This window comes from Dipodomys ordii, unplaced genomic scaffold (assembly GCF_000151885.1).
Source record: "Dipodomys ordii isolate 6190 unplaced genomic scaffold, Dord_2.0 Scaffold5, whole genome shotgun sequence".
Taxonomy (NCBI): domain Eukaryota; kingdom Metazoa; phylum Chordata; class Mammalia; order Rodentia; family Heteromyidae; genus Dipodomys; species Dipodomys ordii.
In genome coordinates this window covers 25,324,900-25,346,019 of record NW_012267221.1, presented here as the reverse complement: position 1 = coordinate 25,346,019, position 21,120 = coordinate 25,324,900, and the positions used below count along the sequence as shown (strand labels likewise).

At 34.7% G+C, this 21,120-nt stretch overlaps 1 protein-coding gene across 1 annotated transcript in view; it reads left to right on the top strand.

Moving 5' to 3' along the window:
• The window catches only part of Kiaa1715 (KIAA1715 ortholog), a 65,432-nt gene that overhangs the window by 29,861 nt on the left and 14,451 nt on the right, over window positions 1–21,120 (top strand). Inside the window, 4 exon segments of the mRNA XM_013027472.1 lie at window positions 1,672–1,676; window positions 1,735–1,818; window positions 1,903–1,954; window positions 19,242–19,457. Of these exon segments, the coding sequence (XP_012882926.1) occupies window positions 1,672–1,676; window positions 1,735–1,818; window positions 1,903–1,954; window positions 19,242–19,457 (357 nt within the window).

Here is a 21,120-nt window from a genome sequence, read left to right as displayed (position 1 = left end):
AGCTTTTTTCTTTTTGCTTATGTGGTGCTGAGGAATTGAACCCAGGGCCTCATGCATGCAAGGCAAGCGCTCTACCACTGAGCCACCTTCCCAGCCCGTTCTGTGTATTTCCTAAAGGTCATACTTGTATCTGATTTTTTTAAGCTTAGCAGTAGTCTTAATTTAGATCTATGCTGTCCGCATCAATAGCTACTAGCCCTATGTGTAAATGTAAGTAATTTACATTATGTAAAATGAGTTAAAATTATATTTATTTCAGTGACACAAACAACATTGTAACTGATGATTAATCACATTCAGCCTAATGGTTTTTATTCCAATATGAGCCATTTTTTTTTATCATTGCATGTTTTTATCATTCCACAACATGGGTCTGGAAATAATCAAACACCAAATTGGTAAAGAGCAGGATTTCAATTCTTTGAAATTCGACATGGAATTTGTAGATTGTTGCTTGGGGGTATAGTCTATGATATCTTCTCTCTACCTCCATCCCTATTTTTTTTTTCAACTCTAAATTGAAATTACAAACATTTCTTTGAGATCAGAAAATTCAACTTGCTATACTTGGGAATTGGTTGTAATTTTGAAATAATTAGGATAATTTTTAGTTTTACTAAATTGAAGTTAGTAAATCTTCTAAGCACTTAACTTTTTAAATGTTGAATTGAGTGTTTAACGAGGAAGCTATTAACTTCTATTGTAGCAGCATGTTTTTAACTGTTTTACCTTAATAAATGTGCTCTGGGTTGTGTTTTAAAATAATGTCCTTTAGATTGAATATGACATTTAATGAACAGAAGGGCTTGGGTTTATCAGTAGTCATTTAGAAGGAAAAGGTCTTATTAGGTATTTCTCATACCGTAACTGTCTTGTACTGAACTTCAACTTTTCAGTTGTTTTGCCATAACTGCTAAAATGATACTTTATTAGTGATTACTTTTAAAATTAAACTCATGTCTTAAGCTATAAAGTGACTTGAGTACATTGTAAATAGAGTGCTATAATTATGAAGTATTTTAATTATAGTCCCTAGTGTGAACATAGAACTCAGTAAAATTTTTACTTAATTCTGTGTTCAAAATTTTCCTCTATGTTGTTTGAGTGTAAGTAAAAAAAGGGAGGAAGAGGGAACTAGCATTAAAAGTCATTTGAACAAATTCCATGGCTGTTCTCCTAGTTATATGTTTTCACTGCATTTGCAGCAAGCTAATTGCTTCTGCTAATAAATAATCTAAAATCGATGCTGACAGCAGTTAATTGGCACAGAGATTTTATTCTGTAAAGCTCTTGGCTAACGACCTTCTTTAAATTAATAGCATTAAGTGCTATGAGGAAATAAATCTCAGAAATTGCCTGTCATTTGCTTGTCATGTCTAATAACTTCCAATAATGATGGCTGATAGATTTTTGCACATTCCATTATTGAAGTTGGTGCATGTAATTATTCTCCTCATTATATGTAAACAATTAACAATATTTGGTATTTCCTTGTAGCAAAGCTGTTAAATACAAGTAACATATTAGAGGTTAGAAGCCATTTAAAAAATCTGAATTTTAATTATCTGATTGTAGGGAGTCCTTCTATCAATATATATGTTCTAAATAAAATAAGAGGAGAGCTAACCCTTTGTATTTTTAAATATTAATACTTTAATACTTTTTGAATAGGACTTGTAAGTAAGTTTGTGTTTTAAAAAGTGACAATTTATGGAAATAAATTTATGTTTGTAGCTTGAAGAAGTCATGGAAAAGGAAACTTATAAAACAGCTAAATTAATTCTTGAAAGGTTTGATCCAGACTCCAAGAAAGCAAAGGTAAGCCTGTTATGACTATTGTTTTTATTATAGCTTACACATTGTAATAGACCATTATAATTTAAACATTATTGTAATTGACAGGATTTTGAGCCACCATCTGCTGGAGCAGCTGTAACTGCAAGACCTGGACAAGGTAAATAACTTTGTAGAAACTGCTGCTGCTGTTGGAAAGATCCATTTTTACCCAAGTGAGTTCATGAGTGTGTTGATGGTGTGTAAAAACTTAGGTAGAATGCTTCTGTATTAATTTATACTTGGTAATTTGAGATATGACTTAGGGTAGATGAAATTTTGATTTTATGGGAATATACTGGTAAGTTAGGATATTAAATGTCTATTGATATTAAAATATATAACTGGTTTTAATCTCTTGAAATTTAAATAATTATAACAATATTTGTAATATTTTTCCCTGTGAAGTAATAATTTCTTGGGTTATTTGCTATGAAAGTCTATAATTTTATGATTTATTTTTGGCAACATAATTTCTATCAAATTGATAGAAATTTTGAAATGAGAAGAAAATAATTAAATTACTTCTATGTAGTAATACATTTGAAGTTTTATTACCATATTATTATTTGTCAATATTATGTCAGAAATACCATATAAAATTTTAGAAGTCAATTTCAGTCATTACACAAATATTTCCAAGACTGGCATGTGAATAAATAGTACTTTTTCAGTTTGTGTTGGTTTTCATCTTGTTGCAATATACAATATAGTACTTAAACAAATTAAATTCCATTCTTATGATTCATTAGAATTATAGCCTGGTTTGTAAAGTTACAATGACATTTTGATTTTTGAAATGTAAATCTTTTTATAAGTATTCACATGATCATGGATATGAAATAAGCCATAATTTAAGATTTTCTAATTGGCATGGCTGTGTGGGAAGAATTCCATCCTTTTAATCTTCCAAAAGGATTTAAATTTTTTTATTATGGAAATACCGTACAGAGGAGTTAAAATTACATGTGCAAGATAATGAGTACATTTCTTATCAAGCATTGTTGCTTCCTCCTTTGTTTCCCTTTCCTATCCCTTCCCATATCCCCTCCCCCCCCAAAGTCGTTTTTCCACATAATGACTTGTACATCTCATTGTTGCAGTGGGTACACCTGTATCCCTATTCAAACAATTTGTTTTTTCCCTTCCCCTCCACAAATACAGCGAAAGCAGAGGTTATATCATGGGGGTCTTCCAAAAGGATTTTAGCTTCTGGAAATACTTTCTTTTTAGACTGTTCTTTGAATAAAAAATTACATGATTAAAATAAATTACGTATATCTGCTTGTGGGGAAATCCCTATTTTCATAATCCGTAAATTTTCCACAATTTTTACTTTTCTCAAGCAGGTATTTAAGAAAGTGTTTTAGTCCGTAGACTAAGAATGATGAGTGAAATGAAGATTTTTCCAAGGGTACAAAGATTCAGTTATAGATGTGAATGTAACTTGTAGAGATCTAAGATATAGCTTGGTGACTAAGGCTAATAATACAATAGATGCTAGACTCTATTTTTTGGGTCAATGATAGAGCTTGAACTCAGAGTCTGAGCACTGTGTCTGAGCTCCCTTTGCTTAAGGCTAATGTTCTGCCACTTGGAGACACAGCTCCACTTCTGGTTTCCTGGTGGTTAATTGGAGACAGAGTTTCATGGATGATTTGCCTGGGCTGGCTTCAAACCATGATCCTCAGATCTCAGCTTCTTGAGTAGCTAGGATTACAGGTGTGAGCCTGTAAATATGTCTAAATAAATGGCTAAAATAGACTTGTTATCCACTAATATATAGTTCCAAGGAGACTACTACTAAGGAAAAGCTATAAATGATGTGTAGAGCTCACTACTATATTTTGAGGTAATTAATTCATCTTCCTTATAATGCTGCCCAACTTATGCTAAAGACATGTTGCCTTTCAACTAGTGTAAAATTTTTATTTTATTACTTAAATTGATTCTGTGCCTTTTTGGGTGCCATTTGCTTTTTGGGAGGCATATTTTGACAAAATTAAGGGCAGGGAAACACTCAGCAGATCAAATGAGCACTTGAAGCTGACTGAGGGCTTCTTTTAATCAGCTGAGTTGTGTAATATGTGCATAGAAATTAAAAAAATTGTTTTTGAAATGTTTGCATTTGTTTATTATTACTTGATCACTTTGGTCAAAACTGTATGTGGTAAATTTGTGAATAGATAAATGTATGCTTGGTTTGTCCCTAAGTACAAGAAAAAAGGTAGGAATTTTACAGTGATACTTTGATTAAAAATAACCTAATGAATATGTTTTAAAAAATGTTCTCCTTTGCAGAAAACTGTTGCTGTTACTTAAAAAAATCTGCACTAAAAAAGAGAACAGTTTTGTGTTTCTTTTACTAATATTCCTAAATATTACTACTTAGTGTTTAGGCATCATAATTTATCTTAAAAAATCTGAACTTACTGCTCTTAGGAACCCAAATTAATTTTTTTCTTTTGATTTTATACCATCAATATAGAAAAGACTACTGTTTGTTTCTGCTTTGGATTCTTGTCTTTTATAACTAATATTAGTTATAAAAATAGATATTGACTAATGTACAGGCACACTAGTAAATAAATGAATATAAAATGCTTTTTGGCCTTAAGTAATTTTTTAAAATTTGCTGATTTTTTTTATTAAAAGAACATTTCTTCTGAACTGGGTACTAATGACTTACAACTATCTTAACTACTTGAGAGTTTTGAGATCTGAAGATAACAGTTTAAAGCCAGCCCTGACAGACAAATCTGAGAAAACATCTCCAGTTAACTATCAAAAAGCCTGAACTGGAGGTATAGTTCAAGTGGTAGAGTAGTAGCCATGAGCAAAATAATGGAGTGCGAATTTGAGGCCCTGAGTTCAAACCCCAATACACACACACACATACACCCCCCAAAAAACCCAAAATTTTTTGTGAGTATATTGTCCTAGGATTCCTTATTCTTCCAAGAGTATAGTGTAATTCATTGGTGTTTTGAATTTTTCTTTAAAAAATTTCTGAATTTTATCCCAATTTTATTCTACTTTGGGGATGATAAACTAGTGATGTTTAACTCTGTTCAATATCTTTATTTCCTTTCATTTTTGTAGGTGACTCAATCATTGATTGTTTTAGTTTTGGGTTTCTGTTCGAAGTCTATAACTTTGCTGAACTGTGTTAGCTGTATAGTATCTATCTCCTCTCAAATTCCCTTTTTCCTTAATTTTGTGTTTTAAGATTAACTTTCTGAGCTTAGCAGAAAGTGGAAAAAAGTTCTAAAATATGTATGTATGTGCATATGATAGCCCTTGAAAAGCTCTGTTCTCAAAATGAATATAATTGTGGTATCTTCATATACTAGCTGTCTTATAGATTGTTGAAGTAGACTGTCATTTATGTATAGTAGACATCATTCTTTTTTTTCTTTTTGTTTTTTTTTTTTGTGCTAGTCCTGGGGTTTGGATGCTTGGGCACTGTCCCTGAGCTTTTTTGTTCAAGGCTAGTACTTTGCTACTTGAGCAACAGCTCAGTTTCTGACTTCTTTGGTAGCTAATTGGAGATAAAAGTCTCATGGGCTTTCCTGCCCTCAGTGGCTTCAAATTGGAGTCCTCAGATCTTAGCCTCCTGAGTAGCTAGGATTACAGGTATGAACCACTGGTAACCTGGAGTTTTAGTTTTGCATTACTGAGTGGTTAATATAAATGTATAATAATTTATACTGTGCTTTGATTGATGATATGTTTTGAAGATAAGTCTTGATTTTCTATGATTAAGCACCCATTTATAAATGTTTGCTTAAGGTTTTACTTATGTTTACTGGACAATAAACTCATCTATCCTGAATTCTCCTTCTTCCTCAAGCAGGGAGTTACAGATTTATAGACCAATTGCAAAGATAATACAGATTTCCCATTGCCAAACAAATACAGAGTTCCCTATTAATTAATATCTTATATTAATATATCCTATTAATTTATACACTAAGGTGCTACATTTGTTGCAATATGTACTTTATTGTTAACCAAGTCTGTAGTTTATTATTTCCTTCGTTTTTGGTTAATGTCCCTTTTGTGTTCTAGGATTCACCTGGATGTCATATTACATTTAGTTGTCCTGCCTTAAATTTCAAGGTGTTTTTGATTCAGTATATTTGCCCTTTTTTTTAAAAGTTGGTCAATGGTAATTTGTTTTCTTTTTCCTTTTTAAAATTATATTTAAGTAGTTGCACAAAGGAGTTGCCTTTTTTAATATTGAAAATTTTATTATTGGTGCTTAGGTTTAGAAAATCAGGAATCCTGTTTTATATGAAGGAATAAACAAACATGAAAAGTAGGTATCCTAAGCAGGCACAAGTAGTTTATATCTGTATTTCTAGATACTTAGGAGACTGAAAAGTCTGAAGCAGAAAAGTCTGAAGCTCCATCTCCAAAATAATCATCAAAAAAGTTAGACTGGATGTGTGGCTCAAGTGGTAAAGTAGCAACTGTGAATAAGCAGGCCCTGTGTGTGTGTGTACAGATTAATATTAGTTATTTGCTGCTTAGATACAGTTTAACACAAGTCTAATCATTAGGAATTATCTAGGTTACTTAATTTTTAGCAATTTAGAGGTCCTTGGTGAAAAGAATAGCTTTAGTAGAGGGATAAGGGCAAAAGTCTGACAACAAATGGAGAGAGTAAAAAAGTATAAGACAATGAGAAAAAATAAATTTTAGGAAATGGAGTGAATAAATGGGTGGCTATAGAGGGAAACATTTTGTGTACATTTGCAAACATAATATATGAGAGAACTAATAGTATGTTGTGTGTCAATAGAAATGGCCTAGCAGACATGAAATAGCTTATAATATAGGAGACAGTGGGGACAATTAATTGAGACCTGGTCATAACTAGCTAAGAGGGATGTGATTTAGTTTTCAAGTTAAAAAGTTGGCTTTTGTTAAAAGTGTGACATTTTCTTTAGTAACAAGGCAGACTGAGAACATGGTCAGATATAGGCAGAGAGTGGGAATTATCTTCTGATTATATCCAATTTCATAGTGAAGGTGAGATTGAGGGAGATGTAGTTGGAAATTTGAAGAATGGGTGTGAAATAATCCTTCAGGCAAATGAAAGAATAAACAGATTATAGAAATGCAGGAATGTGGGGCTGGGAAGGTGGCCTAGTGGTAGAATGCTTGCCTTGCATGCATGAGGCCCTGGGTTCAATTCCTCAGCATCACATAAGCAGAAAAAGCCAGAAGTGGCGCTGTGACTCAAGTGGTAAAGCGCTGACCTTGAGCTGAAGAGCTGAGGGACAGTGCCCAGGCCCAGAGTTCAAGCCCCACAACTGACCCCCCCCCCAAAAAAAAAAGAAAAAAAAAAAGAAATGCAGGAATGCGAGAGTATTTGGTGGGAGCTTGGTGAAACTAAAGTTTGAAGTCAGTCTCGCATTTATTGAACAGGTGCTCTACCACTTGAGCCACATAACCAGTCTTTGTTTCTTTATAGATAGGTAAGGGCTGACACTTTTGACCATAATTCTACTACCTATGGCATCCCACAGGCATGTGCCCTTATTGACAGAGATGCATCTAGGTAATTTATTACCCAGACTGACCTTGAACTGTGATCCTGTGATTTCTAACTCCTGATTAGCTGGGATTACAGGTATAAGTTACTGTGCAGAGCCTGTTTGTGTCTTTAATATTTATCTGTATGGGTACACACAGGCATGGATAGTTGGTTTCAAACGGTTGAAATTTTATCTAATGAATCTGGTAAGGTGATAATGGGACTGGGAGATGAAGTTAGTATACAAGGGAGAGAGTGTAACAATGGATTGTGGAATCTTGAGATGATCATGAGGAAAATTAGGACCTGAAAGTTGGTAGTGTTAATATAGGAGCCTGCAAACTGCAGCCTGCAAATGTGGGCCATGACCTATTTTTTTTATGGCTTTTTAGCTTAGAATAGATTTTTATATTTTTAAGCAGTTTTAAAAATAGCAAATACAAATATACAATAGAGACCTTGTATGGTCTACCAAATGTTTCCCATTTGGTTCTTCTAAATGAAGTTTGCTAACCCTTTATAATTATTAATTAATTATAGACTCCATTGTGGTTAGAATAATTGGCAAAGCAAATGAGGTTTGAAAATGGGATGCTGAAACTTGGGAGTGATAAATTCTTGTTAATTCTAAGGTTCCTAGGACTAGATGATGACCATAGAAGTAAGTAAAATGGGGAATACAGTCACATTACTGGAAAATGCCATCTCATAGCTAAAAATGAATCCTAAGACACCTATATTTTTTTAAAGGATGTCACCAACTTATTCTTTTACCTATACACACAAACTTGTACTTTTACTAATGAGATTAACGGAAGTCAGTTGTATCCTGACATATCTCAGTTTATTGTTGTAGAAAAGTTTAATGGTTTTAGAATGAATTACAACTTCTTATAATAAAGGTAGACTTTTAGAGTTTACTGAATTGTGTTCAACTGGCATATAAAGTAAATAAAAATTTAAAAAATGATAGAAGTCAATGCCTTTTCTGCTCTTCATAGTGAGTACAGTATTTCTTTATATTTTACTGCTTCATTGATATATGTGTGAAATATGAGAGTCTGGGATTATCTCATAAGTTCATGTTTGGGTTGTTTTTCACTTAAGTGACAAATGAACATTATATATATATATATATCATTTTCTATATCTATATATATATTTTTTTGATTTTTTTTTTTTGGTCGGTTGTGGGGCTTGAACTCTGGGCCTGGGCGCTGTCCTCAGCTCTCAGCTCAAGGCGAGCGCTCTACCACTTGAGCTACAGCGCAACTTCCGGTTTTCTGGTGGTTTATTGGAGATAGGAGTCTCATGGTCTCTCCTGCCCTGGCTGGCTTTGAACTGGGATCCTCAGATCTCAGCCTCCTGAGTAGCTAGGATTACAGGCGTGAGCCACCAGCGCCTGGCTATATATATATATATTTAAATCATGTAACAAACTATTCCCAAACTTAGTGGTTCTCCCCCCCGCTCCCCAAATTTGGGCTTGAATTCAGGCCTGAGTGCTATTCCTGAGGATTTTTGTTTGTTTGTTTTTTCTTGAGGTTAGTGCTTACCAATGGAGATAAGAGTCTTAAAGGCTTTCTTGCTCAAGGCTGGCCTTGAACCATGATCCTCCAATCTCAGTGGCCTGAGTAGCTAAGATTACAAATGTGAGCCACCAGCGCCTGGCCTCAAACTTAATGTTTTAATTTGCTCATGAGTTTACAGTTTGGTCATAGTTTAGGCGAGGTAACTCATCTTGGTTATTTTGTGGCTATTTTATGGGATTGTTGGTTATTCTAGTGGTTAATTTCTCACAACATGGTCCTCTCTGTGAAGTCCTTGGACTTCTCCATATGGTAGCAACGTTCTCAGACCAAGCATCCTGAGAGACTTTAATCCTGGAAATTCATAGCTGCATTTTTTTTTTTTTGGTCAAGCAATTACAAAACAGATTCAAGGGAAGACCGCAGACATACTCTGCTTCCATATGTTGGGTGCCAAATCAAATTTTGAAATTTTATTTTAAAATTACCACATGTTCCTTAAGGTAGATAACAAAGATATTTCTTTGTTATCTATATTACAACACTTACAATGACATTTGCATCCCCATTCATTTCTAAATTCTCACCTTTTTTTTTGCATTTTCAATTTTATTTTGGCACATTGTTACAGGTAATTTTTCCAATATGTCACAATAATACAGTGGATATAACAACGAAAGCAATAATAATATTTGTTGTAAGATGCTTATTGAAACTTTCATATTTGTCCTAAGTATTATTTAATTTTCATTATTGCTGGATTTAAGTATTTCATTACCCCCACCTTATTATGAGCAAGTTAAGACTTTTAGAACTTAATCTATTTTCCAAATTTACAACTAAGTCTAGGTTTCTGGACACAAAGTCTGTGGTTGTAATTTTTTATACATACCCTTAATTTACTAAATATGTCTTGAAACATTCTATGGAAATGTCACTAAAGAAAACACCATAGTTCTTGAAGCTACTCTTTACAGGGTTTCATCTCAGACAACATACTGATGCAACAAATTGTTAAAACTCAACTTTTAAATAATGCATACTTTTTGCAATTTTTCCTTTTAATGGATTGCTCTTCTCAGTTTTCATGTGTGTTAGCAATTCTGAGCTAATTCATTAACATTTCTGTCTGAAATTTTATACCCCTACAAATCTCTAAAACTATTGATTCATGATTGTGAAAAGAATGCGCTATAACACAAAGATAACAACAAAAATGCAAATTCAATAGAAGCAAAACAACAGCCTGAAGGTATACTTTTGTGATAAATTGTCCCCAGATACTAAATAAGTATCTGCCAAGACACAAAGGCCACCAACCACTAACTGGCTGGTTCTAAGTTTGAGGCATAGGTGTACTTTGAAGAATGTACGGTAAGAGAGTAAAAGGATTTCTGTACAGATCATAACTACTAATTTCAATGTCAATACATTTCAAATTTGTGACATGTTTGTGCCCTCTCAAACCACTAAAGTTTCCTATAGTCTATTTAAGGGACTTCGGTGAAACACAGTTCCTTGACTTTGTATTTTCAGATAATTTTAGATTGATAGAATAATTACAAAAATATTTCAGAGCTACTTGTCATTTATCAGCATCTCCTAAGGCTGAAAACTCACAGAACCTTGGTATAATTACCAAGAGATGTAATGCTTTAAACTAAACTGCTTTAGTTCATTGGCTTTATTAGTACTCACCAACATTTTTCACTAATACTCTATTTTCTTAGTTAACCTGTCTACTTAGCTTACCCAATCTACAGCAATTCTGGTATCTTTCCTTGTCTTTCATTAACTATGGCCTTGAGGCTTCCAACTATTCAGATGAAAGGCTGGAACAGTCTTCCAAGAAAATAGCCCTCATAAACAGGCTGGGGTAGTAATAATAATATCAAATAAAATATATTTCAAATTACAATTAGAAAAAACAAGGAGGGACATTTCATATTAATAAAGTGAATTCTCCATTAGAATTCTGTCTGATGTAATTCCCTGGTCTTGATTATGTTCTAAAGGCTATATTCCTCCATTTAGTATTTTTTTTGTATTGCTAGCTTCTTGTTCATGAATTCCTTTAATTTTTCCTTATTATTAAAAAATTTAGTTTCTCCATCGAATGTGAATGCTAGTTTCTCTGGATAATACCAGTCTGGGTTGGTTTTCAGGGCTTGGATGGTACTTTTCCAGGCTCTCCTTGTGGTGAGGGTTTGGATGGAGAGGTCCGCAGTAATACTAATTTCCATTGTAGTATTGCTCCTTCTTTGATTTTACAGCATTTAAAAATCAGCTCTTTGCAATTCAGGTCTAGTGTCTTTATTACAATGTGTCTAGAAGTGTTTGTTCTAGGATCCTGTCTTCTAGGTGTTCTATTTGCTTCTGTTATGTGGGTGAGGTTTTCTCTTTTGAGATGGGGGGAATTTTCTGTAATAATCTTATTGAATAAGTGTTGTGTCCCTCTATTCTGGTATTCCTCTCCTTCATCAATCTCAGTTATTTGAAGATGAGATTTCTTGGCATTGTCCACCAGTTCTTAGACTTCCCTTTGATATTTTGAGTGTTTTTTCCATATCTATGACTTTCTTCTCTAGCTTCTCTGTTTTATCTTTAACTCCTGACAGTCTATTTTTCAGTTACCTATGGCTTCCATTGTGGTTTACATTGCAGAAATTGATCTATTTATGGCTTCTATATGGATTCTCACAGTGTTAATTTCATCGTTTAAGGAGGTATGTACTGTGTCTATTTTTAATTGCATCTTTTTTTAGGTCTTGGAATTCCTTTGATACTTCTTTGTATTCTTGAAATTGCTGTTTTTATTTCTTTGGCTAATTCTGGCATAATTTCTTTATTTAATATTTTGTTCTCCATTTCTTTTTCTCTCTTTCCTGGGTTGCTGCTGGAGCGTCGCGGTACTCGTTGCTTAGGGTCCTAGTTGGGGTACACTTGCTTGTCAGTTCCCAGTGGGTTGGGGAGTAGAGCTCCTAGCTCCTAGATCCGCTTAGCTAGGGACTGGGTGGCAGATGCTGCTCGGTCCCCGCCTCCGGCCTCGGAGTGAGGGGCACACAGGTGATGCTGCTAGAGCCCTGTGTGCAGTTCCCATGGCGGGGGTGGGGAGAGTTGTCCCCCGTGGGGTACTCACTGATCCTGGAACTGGTTAGGGGCTGTCCAGCGGTGCTGTGGCAGGTTGCTGTATCTATGTGCTGGCGGTCGCTGGTCACCACCGTGCTGATGTGATGACTGTGGGCTGGGCGGGGTGGCGGTGGGAGCTCTGGGTCTGGGTTTCACGGTACCGGGCCCTTTGCTATGGGAGTTTTCTGCGTTTGTGGCGCTGAGGTCCCAGGCAGCCGTGGGGCTGGGCCACTGCATAAGATTCAGAGTTGCATACAGAGGTGGTAATCAAGGACAAGACAAATCATTAACTCCAAAACAAAGTGCAAGTCATAAGGAAGCCAAGAAAATATTATGGAGAGAGATTCCAAAAAAGGGCAATTAACTCAGTGATAGGATGGAGAAAGGATTCATGGCAATAGTGGCATTTAAGATGAAAATTTAGGGAGAGATGATCCAAGATGTGATGAGCCAGTAGGGAAACACTACAGCTCCAACACGCAGTTTCCCCAAGAGACCGACAAAAGCAAAAAAGGCGAACAACTAGAGAAATACAGAGACCGAATAAAGAAAAGAAAAAAACCTCAAAACTGGCACAAAGGTGGAAAAACGCGAAGACCCTCCCCCAACCCTCACCAGCTCTGCGCCCCTAAGCCGCGAAAAGTCCCCAGCCCGCAGCTGTCTGGGACATCAGAGCCACAAAAGTAGAACCCAAACGCAGAACACTTCCATAGCAAAGTCCCAAGGTGAATGCTAAGGTGCAGGCTGTTTAAAGGAGAGAGGGAAGACAAACTATACCACAAGTAAGTCACTAAGGTGACAAAACAATAGATGTTAAGATAACTGCAAGTTAGAGATGTAGAGTAACAACAAAAAGGTAAGCTCAGCCGGGCACTGGCGGCTCATGCCTGTAATCTTAGCTGAGGCTGAGATCTGAGGATTGTGCACAGTTCAAATTAAGCCTTAGCAGGAAAGCCTGTGAGACTCTTACCTCCAATTAACCACCAGAAAACTAGAAGTGGGATCTGTGGCTCAAAGTGGTAAAGTGCTAGCTTTGAGCAAAATGATCCCCAGGACAGAGCCCAGGCCCTGAGTTCAAGCCTCATGGCCACCAGGAAAGAAAAGGTAAGCTCAGGAAGAGTTTGCAAGTGGTATATATTAGCAAATTTTCTGCTTGAAGATGGCTTTTTATATGATCTGAAGTTAGGTTGAGATTCTCAATGTAGCAGGCAACATAAACTCAACCTTAATTCTGTCTGTGCTGCTAATGCCCCTTGTATGTAACATAGCATATTTATAGGCTCTGGGGAAGGGATTGTAGACATCTGTGGGAAGCCATTATTCTGTGTATCACACCATGTAAATTGGGTAATAGGCATTTGGACATTTAAAATTGAAATGTAGTAGGAAAATAGATTCATTTTATAGACTTTTACTAAGCTCAGACTCCTTGCTAGTTACCTTGCCACATCCTGAGGTTATATTCAATTTCTGCCTATTAATTCATGGTGAAAGGGGTATACATAGCTAAATGAACAACTTGGTCTACTAAGGACTACAATTAGATAGAAGGGGACATGAATCATGGTGATTTGGGAAAATACCCTTTAGGTAAAGAGATTACTCCTTGGGCAATAACAGGAAGACAAACTTAGTACCTTGAGGGATTGTAATAGTGCCTTAGCCCTGAAAAAGGGAAGGTAGTATTTATGTGAAGGAGGGATTAAATTATGAAAGGCTTTGTATACAACATCATAGAGTAGGATTTTATCTTATATGAAACATGGTAAATAACTAAAAGCTTTGAAATTTTGAGCAAGAACACTTTTTTTGTGGTCACATGGAGAATGGATAGAATAGAGAATAATGCCGAGGTATGGAGATTAATTAGGTTAACATTTAATAATAGAGTTACAGCTATGTAGTTGAAGAAAGAAGAAGAAGAGATTTAAAATATAATTCAGGAATAGATTGATTGGACCTTATGGCAATTAGATTTGGAAAGTGGGGGTAGGAGGAGTTAATCATGATTCTACAACAAAAGTAATCAATAAAAAAAAAGGACTAGAGATGTGGCACAAACAGAAAACACCTACCTAGCCAAGTGCAAGGCCCTTAGTTCAATTCCCAGTATTGCTTTTCCCCCAAAATAAATTAAAAAATAATATCATCTTTTAAGTCTTTAAGATTCATTACAAGAAAAATATATTGTTGTTATAGTTGTAAGATTTGGGATCTCCTTTCCAAGGAACAATCTTTACAAGCAACCCACTGACTTGCAGAAATCCTTCTGGAATTGTTAGATTAGTTCCATCATTATTGGATCTTGAGTTGAAGTTCAAGTCATCACTTCACTGCAGATGAAAAATTTAAAGGGTAATTATTTGCATTATAGAGCATCTATATTAAAAAATAATTGCTGTAGAAATTCTAGATTTCTTAGTCTTTACATTAAAAAACAAAAACAAAAAAACACAACTTTCTGGCATTGCTGGATTGGAACCAGGACTTTATGCATGCTAATCAAGCACTTTACCACTGAGATATATCACCAACCCTTTTGTTTTTTGTTGTTTTTTTTTTTTTTGGGTCCGGTCGTGGGGCCTGAACTCTGGGCCTGGACGCTGTCCCCTCAGCTCTTCAGCTCAAGGTTAGCGCTGTACCACTTGAGCCACAGTGCCACTTCTGGCTTTTTTCTTATGTGGTGCTGAGGAATCGAACCCCGGGCCTCAGACATGCAAGGCAAGCGCTCTACCACTGAGCCACCTTCCCAGCCCTTTTTGTTGTTTTTTAACCATGGGATCTTACTGTGTAACTCAAGCTAGCCTCAAATCAATGATTCTCCAGAATCTACCTCTTGAATTCTGGATTAAAGATGTGCCCCACCATTCTCTGCTAAGATTACTTGGCTTTTAATTTATTGTAATCTCTGCAGCCTTTATATTTACATGACTGATACTAGTAGCTGTTATTTATTAAGTAATTTTCATGTGCACTGGCTAAACTCTTTTGCTGATTATCTCATTTTAATTTTTACAACAACTAGAAGGCATTCATATTCTCATGAGAAATTAAGAAAGTTTGAACCTAACTATATTTTTTTGTTTTTTTTAAGTATATATTTTTTATTGTAAAGATACCATACAGAGGGGTTACAGTTACATGAGTAAGGTAATGAGTTCATTTCCTATCTAGCGTTGTTACCTCCTCCTTTGTTTTCCCCCTACCACTATGATGTTTTATTTTTTCTTTCTTTCTTTTTTTTTTTTTTACTATAATAATGTTTTAAAATCTTACTTGGCTTCTTTTTCTTTTTTAAATTTAAAACCAACATAGATATGTTTCTCATAGTTGGTGACAGTGAATTTTATTCAATTTTTGTTGTTTTGAGATAGGTCCTCACCTTTTCAACTTAGACTGGCTTGGGACTTGCTTTGAAGCTGAAGTTGGCCTTAAATATACAATCTTTTTGCTTCATCCCTCTGAATGCTGGGATTATAGGCATGTGCCAAAAGACCCAGCTGGAAATTTTGTCAAATTAATAACTGATTATTAATGAGAATGTTCAGCCTCCTCCTGTCTATTACTACTCTAAATGATGTTTTGCCAGACTAATGGGAAATGCTTAAAATTCTTTGGAGGCTAGTATTATGCAGTTAAATATAGGAACTGAATAAAAATTATTAAAATAAAAAACAAGTGAATAAAAATAAATCTTATATTCTAACTTGTGAGACTATAGAATGTTTCATAATGTCTTACGAAATATAGACTGTACTATGTTGCTAGCTATTAAAACTATTAATGATACTATAATCCTTCTCTACTTATTCCTTTGAAAATGATGCAGTATTTTCCAGTCCCATTTATATTTCTTCCATAATGTATTTTCTCTTTGCTAAAGTTAGATTTAGAATTTTTTTGGGGGGGGTCTGGTTGTGGGGCCTGAACTCTGGGCCTGGACACTGTTCCTCAGCTCTTCAGCTCAAGGCTAGCACTCTACCACTTGAGCCACAGCGCCACTTCCAGCTTTTTTTTTCTTTTTGCTTATGTGGTGCTGAGGAATCGAACCCAGGGCCTTAGGCATGCAAGGCAAGCGCTCTGCCACTGAGCTACCTTCCTAGCCCAGATTTAGAATTACTATGCTAATTTCGTATGGACCATTAGATATGATGTCCTATGTTAACTCGTTAAAGAACTCACGTTTTTCATAACAAATGAATAATATTAAAGGAGTATATCAGTTAATTTTTAGAGTAAATGTACATTCAGAGGAAGCAGTCTTCAGTCTTTGTTCAACAAATGCAAGATAATGGCTCCTTTTGATATAGTCTAATATAGACTATGATTTATTTAGGTGAAAATGTAATTTTGGGGGGCATGCTTTACTGGAAAATGTACTAAACATTGTTTATAGTATTTGATGACTTATGTTTTAGTAAATTAGGTGACCAAACTTAATATGATGATGTTGACTTTAGTGCCTTTTGTACAACCTTTATGTGTGTGTGTGTGTTTGTGTGTTTGTGCTGGTTCTAAGGCTTGAACTCAGTGCTTGCTTGGGTATTGTCCCTCAGCTTTTTTGCTCAAGGCTGCCACCTGAGCCATAGCTCCACTTCTGGTTCTTTGGTGGTTAACTGGGGATAAGAGTCTAACAGATTTTCCTTCCTAGGCTGGCTTCAAACTGTGATCTTCAGATCTCAGTCTCCTAAGTAGCTAGGCTTATAGGTGTGGACCACTGGTACTTACTTTTTAAAAATAATTACTTTAATGTATTTTACTGGCTTATACCAACTACTTTTTGTACTTTTAATGCATAACTACCCATTCTGGTATTCCTTATGAGTAAAAGAAACCCAAACAAACAAGTGTCCATCTATATATTTAGGAGAAGTTAAGGTAGGATTGATTACGCCAGGTAGTATCTGATTTTTTTCTGCATAAATCATATGGAAAGTGGCAAAGTATAAAAAGTTTTACTTATACAATGATATTGTACTTGTAATTTATTATTAAAGTGACTGAATTATGAATCAGAAAATTTGTTGGCTCAGTAATTACAGCTGAAGCAGTTTGAAAAGACTTTGTATGAACTGCGGATATACTTGATTTCTAGCACCAGAAAAACAAAACAGAAAACAATAAAAAAACTGTGAAACAATATCATCTGAAATATTCAGTTTGTTAGCTATCAATGAACAGACATTTAATTCTCAAAACAATTTTATAAATTAAGAATAGTTATAAGTCGTTTAAATAAGGATACAGGTGGACCCGTTGCAACAATGAGAAGTACAAGTTGTCATGTTGAAAACGAACTTTACAACTTTGGTTGGGGGGGGGAGAGGATTGGGTGGGGGGCGGGGGAAGGATGGGAAGGGGAAACAAAGGAGGAGGCTACAATGCTTGATAAGAAATGTACTCATTATCTTGCCCATGTAATTGTAACCCCTCTTTGCAGTATTTTTACAATAAAAAATAAATAAAAATTAAAAAAAGAATAGTGATCCTAATTTTACAGATAAAACGAGTTTATTTTAAAGTAGCTCAAGGTCACATAGCTATTAACAAGCCCCCAAGAAAATCTTTCTATAAATTCCAGCCTTTAACTTGTAGGCTAGATTGTGATGAGCTGAGCTGAGATCTGACAATAGAGTGAAAACTTCAATTGCAATGAAGTGTGTGTGTGTGTGTGTGTGTGTGTGTGTGTGTGTGTCCATCCGTCTGCCCGTGCATGTGTGCATGTATTGTGATGAGCTGAGCTGAGATCTGACAATAGAGTGAAAACTTCAATTGCAATGAAGTTTGTGTGTGTGTGTGTCCATCCGTCTGCCCGTGCATGTGTGCATGTATTCTGGGGCTTGAACTTGGGCTGGAATGTCAGCTTTTGTCAGCTTTTGTACTCAAGGCTCACACTCTATCACTTGAGCCACAGCTCTCCCTCTTTTTTTTTTTTTTTGTAGACTTTCTTGCCTTGCTTGGATTGGACCTCAAATCTCATCCTCTGGAATAGCTAGGATTACCTAGCTTCCAGTGAACTTTAATAAAAAATTTTAACTTAAAACAATCAAAATCTGAAGTGTTTTATTCTTCTACAAGGATACAGTTTTACTCTTTATGCCTATTAAAATATAATTTTTAGTTTCAGCCCACTAATTCAGAAATTTTGAAAATTTAATTTTGTATGTATTACTATTATGAAGGCCAGGTGCCGGTGGCTCACCTTTAATCCTGGCTACTCAGGAAGCTGAGATCTGGGGATTGTGGTTCAAAGCCAGCCCACGCAAGGAAAGTCTGTGAGAATCTTCTCCAGTTAACCACCAGAAAACTGGAAGTGCCGTTGTTGCTCAAGTGGTAGAGCACTTGCTTTGAGCTGAAGAGCTCAGGGACAGTGCCCAGGTCCAGAGTCCAAGTCCTACAACTGACCAAAAAACAAGTTATGAAGGACTTCTTTATTTGAACTCTTCCTATTGACATTCAGTGAGATTATAGTGGGATGATGTTACACTTTTATGTTTCTGAGAGGAATCAAGAAATATTTTCTGTAAGGGCCATGATAGCCATATGGTCTCAACTGTGTGAAATCAGGCACGGACAATATGTAAACAAGAGAGCAGGATTGTGTTCCAATAAAACAGCAGCCTGAATTTGGTTTATTTGCCAATCATTGTCCCAAAGAATCTTGTGTTTTCTACATTGTGTATGTAGAAAGGAAGTTTTTCTCTATTGAACATATTGATAAAAAAGAAAATTTCCTAAAAGATAGTCATAGTATAAAGGACAATAGAAATAGTACCTCTATAGTAAAGAATACTGTTTAAGCATTTCTATGATAAATTTCATAATTTGAGGACATATATATATATTCATTTATTTCTTAAAATGATCACTTTGAATCTTAAAAAGTATACTAATTCCAATAAATTTTCCTTCCTTTATCATAATTAAGTAGGTTTACTATGAAAAGGCATGACACATAGTTGAGTGGTGAATTTATTTGGTTTTATTATGTAGATATTGAATTTATCTGAAAAAAATGGTATTAGGTATGGTTTGTCCTGTAAACATGTACAGTTAAATTATAGGTTCCAGATACAAGAATTCTCTGTTTTCAGCATTAGATTTTATAAATTTCTCATTACAAGATATTTTGACCCTACAGTGTCTTTTGGCTAATATGGTATGTATATTGGATATTAAGAATAGCATATACTTATTCTTTTTAGAGATTCGTCAGCGAACTGCAGCTCAAAGAAACCTTTCTCCAACACCTGCAACTCCTAATCAGGGACCTCCTCCTCCACAAGTTCCAGTGTCTCCTGGACCACCAAAGGATGCCTCAGCTCCTGGTGGACCACCGGAAAGAACTGTTACTTCCTCCCTACCATCAAATGCTTTATCAAGACGTCTTGGATCCCCTGCTACTTCAGTGCCTGGAATGGGTAAACAGAGCACTTAATGTTATTTACAGTTTATATTGTTTTCTCTAGTTACCAATAAAACGGGCCATTTTCAGACAGTATGGAAATGGCATTTCATTTGGAAATAGCATTGCAGTTATCTGATTAAGCAGGACTTCCATATCCAATTAGCCATAACTCTTTACAGCTGGCACCTTGTGATACTGAAACCTATTTCTTGAGCTCATTTAACTGTTATGGCTTCTTTGTTTAAATGGCAATAAAACTTTGTAGTATTCTGTAGTCAACAGTATAATATATCTTTTTATATTTAACTTCAGAATGGTTCCAGATTCATATATAATAGAGCTTGAAAGGAATACTTTTACAAAGTATTCATGTTTTTTGCTAATCCCTTCATATAATGATTTTAAACATGACAATGAACATATATCAGGAAGATTGTATTTTTGTACCCAATCCTGATTTTGCTAATATAGGCTAGTAGATTTATCTTTTTATTTTTTCTAAGTCATGGAATCTTAATATTTTCTAGTAGATACTTTATAAAGACCTGTTATTGGACCTTTTGATATTTTATTTTTTGGATTCTCTCTTTTCAGTGTGATGGATCTTAGGAAGAGATTCCATTCTGGAGTATAACACATACCATAAAATGCTCTGTTTCTTTTGGAATTTGAGGCATCGTAGTTCACTGCTTTAGCACATCACACCATTTTACATATATTTCTATGGAAGATTTATTAAATATGATAGTAAATTATTTTAGGATAATCTAATTTGGATTTTTTTGTTTTATGACTAGATACATGTAAATATAACTTATAATAATTTTGAGGCTAAGGATAGTTGCTATCCAGTAACCAGTATTTCTGTAATAAATCAGTAAGCAACCTATATATTACTTATTCTGGCAGACTTTTGACATGTTTTCCTTTAAAAAGCACAGCATAAAGTTCAAGAAAACTAGAAAACTATTAATTTTTATAAACAGTAACAAAGCTGACTGTAGATACAATGTTGTATAAATCTTAATGCTTTTAAAATAATTTATAAAAATGCATTAAAATTTCCCACTATACAGACACTGTATATTTAGTGAAATTGAGAATAGCTTTGTTGATTGAAAATTAATCATCTTTTAATTGTTATTTAAATAACTGATTTGTAATTTTAAGTTGTAATTTAAATTTCTGATTTAAAGTTCTGTTTATTTGGTGAGAATACATAACTTTTCACTTGTGTATTTTGTTTTGAAGATATAAAAGTTTAGTAACTTACACAGTTATAAGAATTGTATTTGTAAGGACAGGGCTGTAGAATTGACAATGGCCTAAATTCCATGTGTGTGTAAATAAAACATACTTTAGTAAAGTTACTAATTAATTTGAAAATGGCTTAGATTGTATATTGCCAAAAATATAAATGAGTTATATGATTTATTATAAAGAAGATTAATAATTCATTTTTTCATTATACCATTTTTGTGGAAGAGAATCAATTTAATGTGTATTACCACAGGGCTCCCATATGTTTGAAAATTAATAACCAGCAGGTACTTGATCATTTGCCAAGTTGTATAAAAATGACCAGTTTACCTGCAATGATTGCTTTTGATGTTTGCACTAATTACTGTTGTCCGTAACAGATGAGAATGAAGATGCATTATTTTAAAAGTTAGTGT